Source organism: Cryptotermes secundus, unplaced genomic scaffold (genome assembly GCF_002891405.2).
Source record: "Cryptotermes secundus unplaced genomic scaffold, Csec_1.0 scaffold825, whole genome shotgun sequence".
Taxonomy (NCBI): Eukaryota; Metazoa; Arthropoda; class Insecta; order Blattodea; family Kalotermitidae; genus Cryptotermes; species Cryptotermes secundus.
Window position 1 is genome coordinate 649,932 of NW_019738888.1, and position 18,130 is coordinate 668,061.

Here is an 18,130-nt window from a genome sequence, read left to right on the forward strand (position 1 = left end):
ACCTCAAAAGGGATACGATCAGGTATTAACAGCTCAGCTGTATGTATTTCTATCTGCCTAACATCACTTAACCTATGTACGTTCAATAACTGAGAGAAGTAATTCCTCCACCTATTCAAAATGTTGTGGGAATCTGCAAGCAGATCACCATTCTCATCCTTCACTAAGTTACTGCTAGGTTTGTAACCCCTCTTGAAGTCATTTGTTTCTCTATACAGGTCTCTAATATTCTTGTTCTTACTGTTCGCTGAAAAAAAACTCTTTAGTTTTAGTCTGCAAGCAGGCTATACTGACAGAGCGACCACTGCTTGTTGGCGAAGTTAGTGCCAACTTTAGTGGATAGAGGGTGTTGCGTGGTCAGCGCAATGAATCCCCATGGCCATTAATTTCGCTTTTCTAGACCAGAGCCGCTATTTCCTTGAAATGGCTCCTCAATTATCCTAACAAAGCTGAATGGATTCCATTCCAGACCCATTACTTCTCAGATAATCTGGTAGCACCAGGAATGGAATGCGAACCTCTGGATCTGTAGCCAGGAACTCTGACCACTAGACCACATAGGCAGTCAGTGTCATTGCAAGCTCATTAATTTTGTCTTTGAGACATTCCCTCTTTTTATTCCTGAAATGCCTGCTGGTTTCATGTCTCATACTCTTCAGATTATCCCCATTTATTTCGTTTGGATCGTGTAACCACTGCGATTTGCCGTGTTTCCTTTGGTCTAATAATTTTGTGTATCCTTCGACAATCTCTATTTAGTCCACAATGTCCTCTTTCCTTCTGTTAACGTTCTGTGGCATATTTCATGAACTTCATCTCTGCAGAAATGATTATGGCCTTTATTAACTGGGCTTCACTACCATAGAGGATGACTGGGAGACCTGTTATAAGCCTTACTCTTGGATTTTTCTAGCTCCTTGAAGGTTTAACCATAAAAAGTTGTTCAAAAGACCCACCAAATTTATAAATTTCTACATTTATCCATGTATTTCAATTACTGGCAGTTTTTCAGTAAACATAAGAGCCTGTAACTGCAGTTTAACACTTGTTTACACACTGTAGCTGCATATGGCTTGTAAATGGATGGGCAAAAGAAAGAGGAAGCTGTGAAAGGTCAACGTTAATAAGGCACTTGGAATGAAAAGTTCTGTCAATCCAATCAACCCAGTTTTTTTGTATTTTTTTTTCAAAGAAAACTATACATCGGGTATTGAAGAAAATGTGCTATTCATATTTCTGCAGATTAGCTTGTAGCAAAATCAAGAATATCATCCTTTATTATTATGGACGGAAGAAAGAAAAAGAAAAGGAAAGTAAATTCTTTCCTTTGATACGAAACAGACTACAGAGAAAACAATGCATCAAACAATTTTTTTGTTGAGTGTGTATTTATTGCCATGGTATTGTTTTACTAAGCCAATGTCTAACAACAATAGGGGGATAGACATATACAGGACAATTCACGAAGTTTTACCCCAGCTTATGGTACATATTCCTGGGGTTATTTCCTGCAAAATTTCCTTTTAAACTTGTGGTCGATTTTCAATAGTTATGGAGTAACAACAGATTTTTGAAACACATCATTGTGAATGCAGCGCTATGCTCCCCCCCCCCGGGGTGACAATGCGTTCCAGTCAGCTGTGTCAGCAGATAAGGCAGACCAGCTGGAATGTTGCACGTAGGTAGGCAGAGCATTCCAGTAATAAACAGGATGCTGTGTTGGTGACTTTGTGAAGTTAGGATGCCGTACACATTTTCCACTGAGGAATACGCCGATATGGTGTTTGTTTTGGGTGTATGTGATGGAAATGCGAGAGCCGCTGCTGCCAAATATCACCAGCATTATCCTACTCGCAGGGTTCCAAATCCTAAATCCATTAGCAGTACATTCAACACATTAAGACAAACTGGTTCTCTCCCCAGTGTTCGTATACAATACGAACGAAATCCTCAACATGAATTGTGCGAACAAGAAAACATTCTCGATGCTGTAGAGTGCAGTCGGCGTGCCAGTACAAGACATCTAGCTCGGCGGTTCGGTGTTTCTCAGTCCATGGCATGGAGGACTCTTCATGAGAACAGGCTGCATCCTTATCATGTACAGCAAGTACAACACCTACAACCAGGAGACCGTTCTCTTTGTCTGCAGTTCTGCAACTGGTTAAATGGAAATTGGCAGTTGTACCGCTTGATAATGTTCTGCGATGAGGCACAGTTTACACGGGATGGGGTCAACAACAGTCACAACTTACATGTTTGGGCAGAAAATAATCCCCGTGCCATGATAGAATCAAATTCTCAACACCGATTCAGTGTCAATGTCTGGTGTGGCGTTCTGTATGATCAGTTCATCGGGCTGTTCATTTTTCCTGGCCACTTAACTGGTGAGATTTACCACCACTTCTTAGAAGAATTACCACAGTTACTTGAAGAGGTTCCTCTGGCAACAAGATGCCGGATGTACTTTCAGCATGATGGGGCACCTCCTCTCTTCTCCCATGCAGTAGCAGCTTACTTGGATCGGCATTTCCCACAGTGTTGGATTGGATGCGGAGGCCCTAATTCCTGGCCTCCCAGGTCGCCAGATATAATACCGTTAAATTATTGCATTTGGGGCTGGATGAAGGACATTGTGTACCAGGTAAAGGTACAAACACATGAAGCGTTGCTTGAACGTATTCTGGACGCGGCGATGTCAATAAGGAACACGTGTGGAACTGCAAAATACTACAAGTGCAGTTCATACGCGTGCAACGTGTTGTGTTGACGTGCTGGGAGACATTTTTGAAAATCTTATGTAAATCCAGTCGTCTTCTAAAGCACTACAGTTTAAAGGAAACAGATTGATAGAAGGGTGTGAAATGCAACCATAGGTATGTTTACAGAATAGGATGCTGAAAATAATGTAATTTTGTAACATAAAATCGATGAAAAATGTTGCACAATGCAAAATTAAGAAACTGGGGAAAAAAAAATGGTTTTAGAATGCTTCTTTCCTAAAACATTAACGATTTAAATAGTCTTTGTATTGTATTTCTAATTTGTTTTGACTGAAATTTGAAGAAAAAAAAAGATTTTTCACCAGTTTTCAAATTACTGTATCTCTTTAATTATGAGTTGGATACCATTAGTATATTACAATTTTTTGTTCCAAATTACCTCAGGAATGCCCTCCCTAAGTGGGGGCAAAAACTTCATGAATCACCCTGTATACACATGGACTGACAGGATGGATTTATAAAGTACACCACTGAGATGGGTTCAAGTGACATGATATATATACCAAGTTTCATAAACACTGACTCACCCGTTCAAAACTTAACATGGGGGGGGATACACAGACAGCATGGTGATTGCATAAACCTACTTTTATTTTTTCAAAAGAAGGAAAGTAGGCTAAAAAAGAAAGGTCAAGCTGAAGTATTGCCAAAAACAGATAACTACATTTGTATTTACACAACAGAACTAGAAGTATGTGGGAATGAGTTTTCCAACACGCACAATAAATTGAATTATCTCAAAACCTATTTCTTTGTAAAAGATATAGTGATCTTCTGCTTTTGACACTATGTAATCTGGCAGGCGGGTACCAACATTTCAGAGAAACTTACTTGCCTCTAATTCTGAATGGAAAAAGTACATATCTCTGAGATCTTTGAACCCACCTATCTAGTATACGGTATAATAACTCAGAAGGCCACGATATGAATATTCAATGCTGTGAACACCTCAGATTTTATCCAATAATGAAGGCTTTAAAGTAATAAAACTCACATCCAATATATTTTCCTTCTTTCCACTGTGAGATATGAAGAAATACGGTTGTCCTGGGAAGTGTGCCACAAAGATTGGTGCCTTGTTGACTAGTCCCTTATCATTAGCATGTTTTCTTTCAGTTAAACTTATCCAACATATCTCATCTTGTACAATCACTGCAACATGCTGAAAAAATTAAAATGAATGATTCTGACTGATGCATATATGTAATATACGAGAATTGTAATTTTATGATTTTCAGTATCAACAATGTTGAACACTAGGTGCTTAAACATGCCTGAACATTTACCTGATTTATTCTAACACAGCTCCCATATTTTCCAACTACAGTAGACTCTTGATCCACAGAGTAAGAGTGGGACTCTATAATCCCCTAGTTACTGATGATAGCTTCCCCGTAATAATTTAAACACCAGGTATGAATGACACGATTTGCAGTGGACTGTACACCTTCTCACTCTGATGCAACTTTCTGCTTTTATCATTTTACTGCTCTTTGCACTAGTGTACCATCATTTAACCAGGGTGGCATTCTTCTATTGGAAAGATACTTGTATTGTTGTTTAGTGACTAACAGAATGACCAGTGACTTTCAGGATATTGCAACATGGATAGGGAGTATGTCAAGGTTTTTGGATTATGTGTTGTTTTTAATTATCCATGCCAGTTCTTCCATCCATCATCACAGATTATTGAGAATTCACTGTATATGAAACTATCCTATTACATATATAAATTGTTCAAAACATTATACAATAGTCTGACTTTTTATAGTCCTGAAATGCCAAGTATAGTGTGCAGGAATCCTCTTCTTAGGACAGTTATCTGTGCAATTAACGGTTTTATTAGAAACAAAGATTCAAGTTCTGAGTTATCTTTCCCAAGTTAAAATATGCAGGCCAAACAGTTTTTTTCAGAAACAAAACCAAGGACACTCATCAAAATGACCATTATTCAGTGTGAGAAAATCCTTATACAATGATACCGCCAGGAATCACACTTATTGAGTATCTTTATACAATATTCTATGGGTGAGTCATATAATTCCACTGAGGGAACTTACCATTGTCTTTGTTAGCTCTACAAGAAGTCTTAAGACATGTTTACTGCATGGATGAACAGATGGGGGAAGGAAGGGCATTCAACCACTCCTGCAGTGCAACCAGATTTATTGTGTGCCCTATCTGTTATCGCATCAGCAACCCTGCACCTGAATTAATCTGCAGACTGGGATCTTCTGATAGCCACTAGGATTCAACATTCATTCATTCATCAGTAATCTGTCAGGCGACAGGTCCTCGGTCTCTTTCAAAACAGTTCCTCCACTTAATGCGATCTTCTGCTTTTGGAAAAGACTATCCAGGAAAAGTGATAATGTGGTAGTTTTTCCATTTGCTTTCCACATCGCAGTACAACAGCCGTTCAAACCACTCTGGTCACGCCTGTTGCTATACAAACTTGAACCATCTTGAGCATCATTTGCTCTGTGCTTCAAGTCGCTGCTGATGACGCTGCTTCCGGCATCAGTTTTTGTTTTTTGGTCTCTCTCTTCGTCTGATGCCTACCCTTTGACCTCTCCAGCAAGGGAGGCTCTGCCAGTAGCTACGCTACCGCTGGTATAGCTCTCAGGGTCCTTGGCATACTCAAACCCCCTCCCCACGATAAGGTAGAGACACCACCCCCTCGTTTGTGTCTCCACCTTATCGTGGGGAGGGGGTTTGAATATGCCAAGGACCCTGAGAGCTATACCAGCGGTAGCGTAGCTACTGGCAGGGCCTCCCTTGCTGGACAGGTCAAAGGGTAGGCATCAGACGAAGAGAGACATCAAAAACTGATGGCGGAAGCAGCGTCATCAGCAGCGACTTGAAGCACAGAGCAAATGATGCTCGAGATGGTTCAAGTTCGTATAGCAGCAGGCGTGACCAGAGTGGTTTGAACGGCTGCTGTACTGCGATGTGGAAAGCAAATGGAAAAACTACCACATATCACTTTTCCTTGATAGTCTCTTTCCAAAAACAGAGATTCAACATATGAGCTCTGAATTGATGGAACTCATGTCAGTAGCACTGTGCTATGTTCTGTCAATATCATCAGGGATTTCAGAGAGCCCCAATATAATTTCTGGTTAATCTGGAAGGAGACTAGTGCTTCCAGTGCAGTTTCACTGTCTGATAGAATATGTATTTATTCTCCATTATACTTGCCTTAATGGCATATACTTCTGCCTTGAACACTGTGGTATGCCACCCAGGCCTGCAATTTAGTTCTCTATGCCAAAGTGGTATATTCAGCTTTAGCACCAATTTTACATACCTTTCTACAAATAGGGCATGCACAAATCATATAAAAATTGCATATGGTAATAAGGAGATATCTGATTCATGTCACACAAAGTTCCTAGGCATCAATATCACAAACACATTGTCCTGGAAGAAACATATTGATCAACTTTTACCAAAACTTAGCACCACTTGTTATGCAATTAGAACTGTCAAGCCTTACGTTAATTTGGAAACTTTGTTGATGGTCTACTATGCTTACTTTCATTCCATCATGCATTATGGGATCATGTTTTGGGGAAATTCCTCATATGCTATTAACGTGTTCGGTGTGCAGAAGAGGGCGCTCAGAATAATGATGGGCATCGGTAGTAGAGATTCATAACTTTGGGTATTCTCCCTCTTCAATCCCAATATATTTACTCTTTACTGCCTTTTATGGTTAACAACATGGATTCATATCAATGTATATCTGATATACACAATAGAAATACATGACAGAGTTATAATTTTAACCTTTATCAACCTTCAGCCCATTGGTCACTGTATCACAAGGGAGCTTATTATATGGGAATCAGAGTGTTTAATAATCTTCCTGTTTTCATAAAGCAATTATATAACAATCCTATAGATTTTAAACTGGCTTTGAAAAAAATCTTATGCGATCATTCATTTTATACTTTAGATGAATGTTTTGAGTTATGCCGCAAATTTCGAAAAGGGAAATTTGAGACATTGCCCCAAATGTTGTGACCATTGCAAAAGAGTTTTACTCAATTAGGGCAAAGATGGCAACAGATAGACTGTGGAACTCGGTCAAGAATGTCTTAGTCAGCAGAGGTGCGTAATCGCACAAGCAGGAAGCTCACTTCAGTAGGCCACTGGGGAGAATGAAATTACCAAATGCACAGGGGGAGACGCAGCGGATTTGCCCACGAGAATAAAGTTGAACCAAAAGAAAGCCACCACCCTTAATGAGGGCAAAAGGAGGAGGTAGCTTTACTTTTAGGAAGCTGCTGCATCAGCTGTCTTAAGAGTATAAAGGTGGGCAAAGAAAGGCTAAGGGACTCTTTCGACACTCGTTTTTGTGATCAAATGTAATATTTAGAAAAGTGCTGAAGGCCCTTTTCGGCATGCGTCCAACAAGATGGTGGTTGGTGGTAGTCACCTGCGTCTCTACCTCAAGTAAGTCAATTTGCTCATACTAGCCATGTATCATAAAACTCTTGCTGTTTGTTAACTTGTTGAAATGCAATCTCCAATGTGCCCTGCGAGCATTATGATAGGATAGGGTCGCAACTACACAAAGAGGGTAGGAATGAAGGAAAGTGACAGTCCCAAGCCAGACTCCCTAGGTGGGAGATCAGAATGAAAGTGAGAACCAGTTTAAGGACCGATACTATGTAGACCCGACAGAACGTCAGCATTCTTATACTGTATCTGTACATATGTGTGTAAATAGACCAGTGTTATTAGGGTAGGATGTAACTCAGAGTTGTGATTTACCTCCACGATGGAACCCTTCCCCGACCAATCCGGAACTATCCTAGTCCAGACAAAAGCAGATCTGGCCCACAGGCAGCCAACAGCAGCCGTATGCAACGAAACAGTTTAAGGGTGAGGAGAATCCCAGTTTCGTAGAAATTAAATAACAACCCAGTCCTTGGGGGGATGACAGTTAATGGGTAGAGACGGGATAGAACCTACACGCCCTCTCTATCCATTATGAAGTGGTGCCAGTGGTGGGAGTAGCCAACGAAGGGATGGCTGATGAAGTAATTTAGTATTTTCTTTAACNCCCCCCCAATCAGGCAGTACATTTTGATTTTAGATATGACAAGAATGATACTGTCACGTGTTGGGTAGGTCACGTGACAAATAACTTCATGCCTTATTGAATATAGCGAATTTATTCCACTTGCTCTTACATTTACACAATTTACAATCTCACAACTACTGTCATCGGCAGTATCACAATTACTTTTCCTGCTTCCACTCACTCCGGCGAATGCTAGACTGCAACTGACTGGTTACTCTCTCTCACTGACGAATACTCCTGTTATGTAGCTTCCATACTGACAACACAGAAAACAGTTACGTGATAGCTTTCACTGTTGTGTGACGTTGTGTTTACAGGCGTTGCTGGGGAACGCTGCTGAGTTCTTTATCGCTGCGTAGTAACCGCGGTGTCCCCTGTTACGTCACCGCAGGGGAGGGGAACAGAGTGTTTACTGGCCTGTTACTGTAGCAGCAGTAGTTGCTCTGATGCTGTTACGTCACAACTGGAGGGGAGGGGGCTGTTTACCCAGTGTTGCGCCATCCACGTCACATTGCTCCCTTCTAAAGGTTGTTTGTCCTTAACAACCTAGTGGTACATACCCGTTTTTTTTTTTCTTCTCTGGTGTTCGTCTTTGGGACGCTACCTCCGCTCCCCTTTTATAAAAATGTTCGTCTCGAGCAATTCCATGGTCCAGCGATTGTTGATTCCGTCATTTCACATTCATTCGTCGCTCATTCACTACTCATTCATTCTTGTTGGGAAGACCGGTTCTTCTATGTTACCGGCTCCTCCTCTGTGCTATTCCATTTTTTTTTTTTCGTTTCAGAAGGGGTCGACCCCTCCACAAGGTCCAATCCTTGTCTTGTCGTAATCTGGCAGAAGATCTGGCTATTTGCTTCGCGATCTTCCTGCCGACAATCTCATAGAAGATCATTTTTCAAGTTCTTCTCCCTCCTAGGTGCGATCGCTGTCCTGATCTACACCCTCTGATGGCATTCTTGGTTGGCAACTTTTTCTTCTGGCATAGCAGCAGTCTGCCGCCTATGTTCTTTATTCCCGTTCTTCCTTTGTGGAGAATCCACACTCTTCTTCCGGATTCTTTCCTCATTCTTAGTCCTGGTACAGTTTCTCCTACCGATGCTTCTCTTGCGTCAGGCGATTCTTGGAAGACCGGACATCTTTCTGCCAGTTTCCTTTGTCTGTCATGCCACTTCCACACAGTGGCTCGTCCCTCTGCGGGCAACAGCCAGTCCTCTTCTTCGGCACCCATCCTGACACTGGGCCCGTTCGTTCATCTGACGGCGACGTTCCGCGGCCAGTTTTCGGTCCTTGTGCCTTTTCATCTTCAGTTCTCTGATTGGCATTACTTCGCCATCTTCTATGGGGACCTCTTGTCATTCTGCCGCCTCTCAGGTTTCCTGTCCACTGAGGTTGGCTGTTCTTCTAGATGTGCCTCCATCGTTTCTCAGCAGGCCATTATCTCTTCTTCTTCTAGATGCGCCTCTGTCGTTTCTCGGCAGGCCATCATCTCTTCTTCTTCTAGATGCGCCTCTGTCGTTTCTCGGCAGGCCATCGTCTCCATGTCTCTTTCTGCTTTGGTTTTGGCAACCATCTCCTTGTGGCTGGTGCCCATATTTTCTCGCATGGCTTTCGTCCTTGCTTTGATCACTTCTGTTTCTGTGGCAATCTTTTCTCGCCAGGCTTTTCTATTGGCCTCCATTTCTTCCTTGTTGCCTTTTCTATTGGCCACTGCCTCTGCCTGGTTGGCATCCAATTTTTTCCTCAAATATTGCCAGCATTTCGATTATTCGTTGCATCCCTTGCTTCTCCATTTCCTTTTTGGCAGGATAACACTAGATGTACTTCTGAATTCAATAATTCATCCTAGAGCGAGGCATGTTTAACTTTGTAGACACTTCTGACACCAAACTGTCACGTGTTGGGTAGGTCACGTAACAAATAACTTCATGCCATACTGAATATAGCGAATTTATTCTACTCATTTTTACATTTACACAATTTACAATCTCACAATACTGCCGAGTTCTCCTGCTTCCATTCACTCCGGCGAATGCTAGACTGCAACTGACTGATTACTCTCTCTCACTGACGAATACTCCTGTTATGTAGCTTCCACACTGATAACATAGAAAACTTACGTGATAGCTACCACTGTTGCGTAACATCGTGTTTACAGGTGTTGCTGGGGAACGCTGCCGAGTTGTTTATTGCTGCATAGTAACCGTGGTGTCCCCTGTTACCGTAGCAACAGCAGTTGCTCCGATGCTGTTATGTCACCGCTGGAAAAGGGGGGGGTTACCAAACGTTGGGCCATCCACGTCACAATACTATTCACTTGTAATGACTGTCTGCCAAATGTTGTTGTTTGTTATGTTGTGTAATGTTTCGACTGATTATGTTTGTTTGTATTGCTCCTCCTATATGACCGTTTCCACATCCTCAACTGTATGGGCCTATGGAATGAAATAAAGAACTGAAACTCTAACTCACTCTCCATAAGAAATTTAATGGAAATTGATTGGCTGAATACAAATATTTGTATAACGCATACTGCAAGATTATGTGTGATATGGCTAGCAGATTGTAGCTGTACTTCTGGAGTGCTGTCTGCAAGCAATAAATTTCTTTTAAATTTGTATCTGAAATTTTCTATTCTTCACTCATAGCACTTCCAATAAAATAATTTTTGGTCACAAAACAAAATGCCAGTCTTACACCATCCTTTATAATAAACTCATATCTCCCCATGTAATTTTTCATGTCCCAAAAACTAAAAATCTCCTTGAAAGGGCTTGTTTCAGGTCATATGAAGACATTACAAATATTGTGACAACACTGTTTAAATGATTTTTCGAAAATTGTTTCCAGTACTCTTTCCACACATGACAGACACACTGGGATGATTGTATAAAGCCAGAAGAGAATTACTTTTAAGATGTCCATACGCATTAAACGTTAGTATCAAAGGATAACTATGGTTATTCAATTATCAGGCCTCATTTAACAATGCACTCTTACATATGTTAATACTGTCTCCCTAAAGCAACAAAATATTAATCTTACCACAATTCTTCTCTTTTGACAAAAAATGGATTCAATGTTGTCCTGAATATCACTGCTCGTGTAGTAACGCTTTCTGTTCCTCTGTCTGTTTAGTCCAGACATGGCAAATGCAGTCCATTTCAAACGATGATGATGAACAACTATATCTGAAAGAAACAAGATGAACTACCAAGCACTGAATTTATTGAGAGTGTACTTGATTGATTTAGAAACATGTGGTAGGCCAGGACTCCCACTGCACCCAATTTTACAAGGTCTTCTAAGGCACATAACTTTTGTATACATCCATAAAAGACCAACTCACAAAAGTGAGCTTACTGCTGCTGAATAAATTTAATGATGCATATCTGCCACCTCCTCAGAAACAATTATTTGAAGAGTTCAATCCTCTACATCATAAAGCTGTGTAGATCAGTAAAGTCTGGCCATGTTTCTGAGGAGTGCATCACTTCCGCCCTAAGGTTTAGAGAGCAAGCCAGGCAAGAAACCAGCAAGACATGGGCTCTGCTTACCACCTGCTTCTTGCAGACTTCTTTCTTGGCTTACTCCTCGAACCTGAAGACGAAAACAATACATTACTTTGAAATGTTGCATACTTTTACAAAACTACTTAGCATTACAGCCTGGAAGATCATACTCTTTACGGTCACCACTGTGAGAACTTCAAACCTACCAGTTACTTACTTGGCATAAGTGATCAGATTTAAACAGTGTCTAATAATCAATTCCCAGATAAATATAATCATAAATACATTCAACTGAATTCCTTAATGCTTACAGAATCAACAGGGGGCACGCGGTAGCGTAGTGGTTGAGGAGCTATGCTACAAGCCGGAAGGTCGTGGGTTCAGCCTCTAACAGAAATGAGTACCAGGAATTAATTAAATAATTTTCCTGGAGAATAAAGCGCTGCCGGCGCATAGGGCTGACAACCTTACCGCCATCTTTGAGCCGAATGTCTAGACAATGTGGGACCCTCAACATCTCACAACCCTATGGGCCCTGGTATGGGGATAGCTTTACTTTTTTTTTTTTTCTTTCTTTCTTTGTTTTTTTTTTTACGGAATCAACAGTGGGGAACTAGGATAACATTTTCTTGCTGATCCATTTACAACTATTCAGGCACATTCAATAAAGAATAAAAGAAAAGTCTCAATATACAATTCTATAATTATTATTAAATACAGGCTGTAGGTCTCTCTCATTCTGGTACATTAAACAAATGAAGAAGTAATAACAAGAGATGCTTTGCCATACAATGTATGTAAAAAGAATTATGTACATTATCTTAAGGTAATGTCATGTAAATGACCAACTACAAAATGTATCATAATAAATTCTTTTAAATTCACCAGCAGACATATTTCAGTCTTACCTTGTCTGAGGTCAGCTTACAAAGGTTTCTAAGACTTCTTTTAAAAGCAAAACAGGACATCATTATACCTCTCCCAGTCCTCACCATTTGAGTTTTACTCTAACATGTCACTCTCTATACACTTCAAAATGAAAAATATATGCAAAATGAGAAAGAAATAAACAAATATACAATAAAATAAATAATTGAAACATTATAATGAGCAGGCTGGCATAGCAGTAATGCTTGAAACACATATTCATGAGGTGCTGTTTTGAATCGCAACCACGCACCAGCTGTTATATTTTTGGGGTTTCACAGCTTCCCTCAGTCCCTTCAGGAAAATGCTGGGGACAGCATATTAGTTAAATTATGACCACCTCTTCTAAATCCTTTCTAATACATCATTCATCAATCAGCCTATATTTGATGCTGTACAGTCTTGACACTGAGAGCATCATAAAAGAAAACCCCCTTCCCCAAAGAACTGCAGAAAGAAAAGTATGCTGTATTACTTACTGCCTAAGCCATGCAACTTACCAAGTAGTCGAATGATCTGTAAAATTTCTGTGACATATGTTTCATCTCTTGCCTTGTGCTTCTGGAAATTACAGAAAGTCATGCTGAATTACAGTTTAAACAATTTTGCAGTAGTGACATAATAGCTGCAAACACAAAAATAAACCGAATCTATTCTTAACATTAGGCTCCAACTTAACTGAAAGAATTGAGCAGATGGGTGTAACAGTGACATTCTATAGACTGCAATCAGGAGATAACTCCTTGATAAACAGTTGGTCATTGACAAGTTTCTCATAGCACTTGCTGTACCTGGTGCAACATACATCATTCTAGCAGATCATAAAGATTATTAATCAAATATTAATACATTTTATTTATTCACATTTTCATTTCATCTGATGCATTCCTTTGTCTGACCCAGCAAACGGATCAGCTTGTTGCAGCATCTTGTCCAGTCATTGCATTATATCAGGTATACACCCTCAGTTTGATTGGTATTCTAGTTGTTTTGTTGCTGGTTCAGCAGAATTAAAAATGTAAATTTATACTCTTGTGTACTTGCTCATTTGGCTATGTATCTGGAAAGAGTATGGACCATTTCCAGCTGGTGATTTGATCTCCGCACACATTGATGTGAATGCCATTGCTGAATTGTACTTTTTATACATTCTCTGTTTATTTGCTTTGTGTGTATTCCTGGCAGGCAGCTCTCATAATAGAGCAGTGAAGTGGTGCCACCATTGTCATTCCCGCAAAATTGTTCCAATTAGCAAGGGACAAAAACATACCTCAGCAATTTTGAATTGTTTCATTTTGGTCCGTTACACTATCAATCACAAAGTTAATAGAAAGTCCGTCGAGTGTAACAATTTGTAGGTCACTTTTTTTTATTTATTATTTCTGCCTTACATGTTTCAGTTTGACACAACCATCATCAGAGGCACTTGCTATAATTATGGAAACACTGTTGCTTTTTTTGATGTTCACAGTTATGTTTGTCGTGAGGACGCTGCTACGATATGTTGACGTGTAAAAGCACAAAACATGCTAAGATAGTTGAGTACACTCTCAAGTTCTCACTTTTCATCCGAACCTATTTTTAAGTTAAAACGCTAAAATGTTAAAATATTTGATATAAAATGCTGAACTCCTCCTTGTTAATTCATCCCGAAGATGGGAGACGTCAGCTTGAGGTTGTATGGCTTATGGTTTGATATGTTGATATGTTTGATGATATGTACACAGCACACAGCACACAGGAACATATCAAACCATAAGCCATACAACCTCAAGCTGACGTCTCCCATCTTCGGGATGAATTAACAAGGAGGAGTTCAGCATTTTATATCAAATATTTTAACATTTTAGCGTTTTAACTTAAAAATAGGTTCGGATGAAAAGTGAGAACTTGAGAGTGTACTCAACTATCTTAGCATGTTTTGTGCTTTTACACGTCAACATATCGTAGCAGCGTCCTCACGACAAACATAACTGTGAACATCAAAAAAAGCAACAGTGTTTCCATAATTATAGCAAGTGCCTCTGATGATGGTTGTGTCAAACTGAAACATGTAAGGCAGAAATAATAAATAAAAAAAAAGTGACCTACAAATTGTTACACTCGATGGACTTTCTATTAACTTTGTGATACCTCAGCATTTTATATATATATATAGTATATTGATTCCTAACTCTCCAGTGCCTTAAAACAGAATAGAACCACCTTCTTTCCAGTCTTTACCTATCATCCTCCCATTTCTGCCACTGAAATAACATAACTTAAGAATCAATCAACAGTTTGAGCAATACAAAATCATAGAGAAAGTTCAGACACAAAAGCTGAAATTCAAATGAAGACAGCTTAAAAAATCATACAAGTCAAACTTTACTGAGTCATATCAATTTCAACTTCAGACTTCTGCTTGGTTTCACCATAATAGATCAGCCTGACATGTCTTATAGTATGACCAACAGTAAGTCAATAAAATCCTTTTAACTTGTCAACTTTCCAGAACTGCTTCAGTTTATTCATTTTAACGGAAAGAAATTCAGGAATCTGGCTAAGGATACGATCCAGGGGCAGGCTTTTGTGAACATGGTAATGAATTTCCAGATTCCATAAAAGCGAAATATCTCTTGACTGGCTTAGTAAGTAACAGCTCTCAAGATGCACTGTGCTCCATGGAGTTAGGAAATAATTCAGGTAATGTAAGATGACTGTAGTTATTTTGTATTCAACATATGAATTACCTGAACTGCAAACACTATGACTCTAATAACTAAATCCTTATTCAGAGGAAGCTGCCCTTGTATTATTCTTCTTCTGACACTGGTCCATGATAATATCTTCAACTCTGGGAAAACAACATCCACCAGCTGCTCCAGACTGAAGCGGTGTAAAACAGTATCAATCAGCTTCAGGCTTCTGTCTGCATAAACACCGTGCTTAATTAAAACAAATATTCCATATTTTCAATAACATTTCTAAAATGAGTATGATAAAAGTGTAAATTACAGCAGAATTCCCTCATCATCCCTGTTTGCACTTGAGATGAATATTAAAGCACTGCCTATTTATGAAGACTAAAATAACCAGATTTAAAGAAAGTGGAAAGAATTAAAATGACCTAGAATCAGTGTTGGTGCTCTACTGTAGGATCAAAATTCACCATAGTAACATCTGGGCAATGCTTACATACTTTGCTTCATTGCACATTGATTGTGGCATGGAGGGAAACCTGCATTTTAATCAGAAGAATGGTATACAATATCCAAAAAACTGTCAGTTACTAGATGCCCAAACAGAATGACATAAATAAATTATCAGACTCATCTTTAGATATGTTTACAAAGATCTAGAGCAGAAATATAAGGAGACAGAAGGTACTCTGCAAGTAGTACAAACAATTCCTGAAAGCAAATAAGTAATTCTACCTCACCTGAAGATTTGTTTCATGTATCTCCCCCACATTTTGCTTGGGTCAATTTTATACTCACAGTTGCACAAATTTGTATTCCTTCAGAAAAATTGAATAAGCAGGCAGGCTAAACTAGATAATGCTTCTAACTTGTATTCAGGTGACAGTTTCAAACCTCCAGGTTATGAGGTCATTGATTTCACATGTGGCTTATTTGGCAATTTTGTCAATTGTGGATTGGATTGATCTGGATCAGGATAGGGACCAGTGGAGGTCTCTTGTGAACACAGTAATGAACCTTCAGGTTCCACAAAATACTGAGAAATTCTTGATTAGCTGCAGATTTGGCTTCTCCTCAAGAAGGGCTCAACTCCATAAGTAAGTAAGTACATACTACCAAATGAGTTGATGATTAGTGAATAATGAATTGGGAGTGATATCAAAGGCTGCAGTTGCTGCCTAAAATGAGCTATTATCCCAGTATCTGCTTGGGGAATGCAGAAAGCTACAAAAATGAAAATCCTCAGCCCGAATAGTTTGACTCTGGGCCAAAATTTGATGCTATGACCTCTCAAAATTCAAGCATAACATTCTGTCATGGGGTCTAATTCATAGATAGATAATCTAAGAGTAGATTAAATAGGGTTATCTGACTCTGTTAGCTCCTCCTTCAATGCCACTCCATCCACAGCAATTCAGCATCAGTGCCGGACTTCCAACTGTGTATGTGAGTCCACATTGCATTTCACATCTTGCAATGTACTTTACTATTTATACTCTAATGTTGGACACCAATGACTACTGAACCTGGGAAAAGGCATCTTGATGGATAAAAACATGTGGTAAAAGTAGGTGTTTATGGCATCATTCATATGACACAATGAATCTCTCACTTCAAAATCAAATAAAATGCTTAATTTAACACACCTGAGGTAAAGGTAAAGTTTGTTGTGTGTTTAATTAATTAAGATCCATACCATGCATACATACAGGGAGTGGAGGCACAGCTCCACCATTCTTAACCTTGGCACTAGTTGGAGGTGAATGGTCAGCTTCATACACCTGCCACTTTACCCCAAGGGAAAGAGCCCCTGGTACCCATTGGATAGGAGGCTGGGTGGGCCGCAGACCCAGTCTGAATGCTGCGGAGAAGAGAAAAATCTCTTGCTCTGCCATTAATCTAACCCCACTTACTTGGCTGTCCAGCCTGTAACCCATTCTTATACTGACTGAGCCTCCCAGCTCCCAATTTGTTGCATGTAAGCATCTGAAACTAATTAATGTTGCATCTAGGCAATAGAATAATAAGAAACTATATGAAATGTTGCGATACCTTACTAATTTTTTGAATAAACACTGACCAATGTTACCTAGGCCACATCTCAGTGTTCATCAGTCCTAACCTATTACATCTAATTATAAAATGTGTCTATGGCTTAGATCTATTTACAGCAAACATTTGTCTCTCTACTGGTTCATGTTTTACAGTTGTTTTGGATTTTCTTTTACCCTTATTCCATCAGTCTGTTACATCTATAACCGCATACAATTTATTACACCCCTTCATTCATATTTATGCTTTCACATTTGCAGCAAACAGTGCAATGAAATTGCCTGTGGAACTGCTCTTGTTTCACTATAAGGAAAGGAACCTCTGATGGTCAATACAAATTAGTATGCAGCTCTTACTTGAACATAACAACACTATTCACCAGCAATAATCTGAATATCTGGAAATATCAGAAAGTAAGTTACCTATACAAATTAAGAGATGAAAACCCTGTTGAAGACAGTTCTGATCAATCAGTGTCAAATAACTTGGTATTTCTGACATTACTTGCTTCATTTATAAAACAAACACTTCTTCATTTGGTTGGTGCTCTTATATTTTCCACAAAATTTAGAAGATGATTAGTCCCAAATTTTTTTAAATTTATATTACGCAGAAACTGCCTTCTAAAAGAAGTTATCGAAGGAAAGATAGAGGGGCGGATAGAAGTGACAAGAAGACGAGGAAGAAGACGTAAGAAGATGCTGGATGACCTTGGGGACAGAAGAGGATACTGTCATTTGAAGGAGAAAGCTCTAGATCGCATTAAATGGAGGAATTGTTTTGGAAGAGACTGTGGACCTGTCGTCTTGACAGATTACTGATGATGATGATGATGATGATGATATTACACTTGCTACATTGGAAGTGTTGCAGCAGACATACAAGGTGTGGCAATAAAGAACCCGGATTACTTTTATGACTCATTTCCGGCCACGTCATTGACGAAGAGGAGGGTAGGGCATTGACCCTTGGACTTCCCTCTACCGTCACACAAAGTTTCATTCACGTGCATCGGTTAGTCTGGCCGCGACCATTGTTAGAAGCGGATCGTGTTTCTGAGCTCCGTCGGAATAATGCTGAGTG

The 18,130-nt window shown here is 39.6% G+C and overlaps 1 protein-coding gene across 1 annotated transcript in view; it reads right to left on the reverse strand.

The window, feature by feature from the left end:
• Nucleotides 1-18,130, reverse strand: part of LOC111871298 — a 33,159-nt gene that overhangs the window by 12,783 nt on the left and 2,246 nt on the right. Inside the window, exons 2-5 of the mRNA XM_023864302.2 lie at nucleotides 15,047-15,225; nucleotides 12,815-12,875; nucleotides 10,921-11,066; nucleotides 3,775-3,942 (exon numbers count right to left, since the gene is read on the reverse strand). Of these exons, the coding sequence (XP_023720070.1) occupies nucleotides 3,775-3,942; nucleotides 10,921-11,066; nucleotides 12,815-12,875; nucleotides 15,047-15,225 (554 nt within the window). The remainder of the gene's footprint in view (nucleotides 1-3,774; nucleotides 3,943-10,920; nucleotides 11,067-12,814; nucleotides 12,876-15,046; nucleotides 15,226-18,130) is intronic.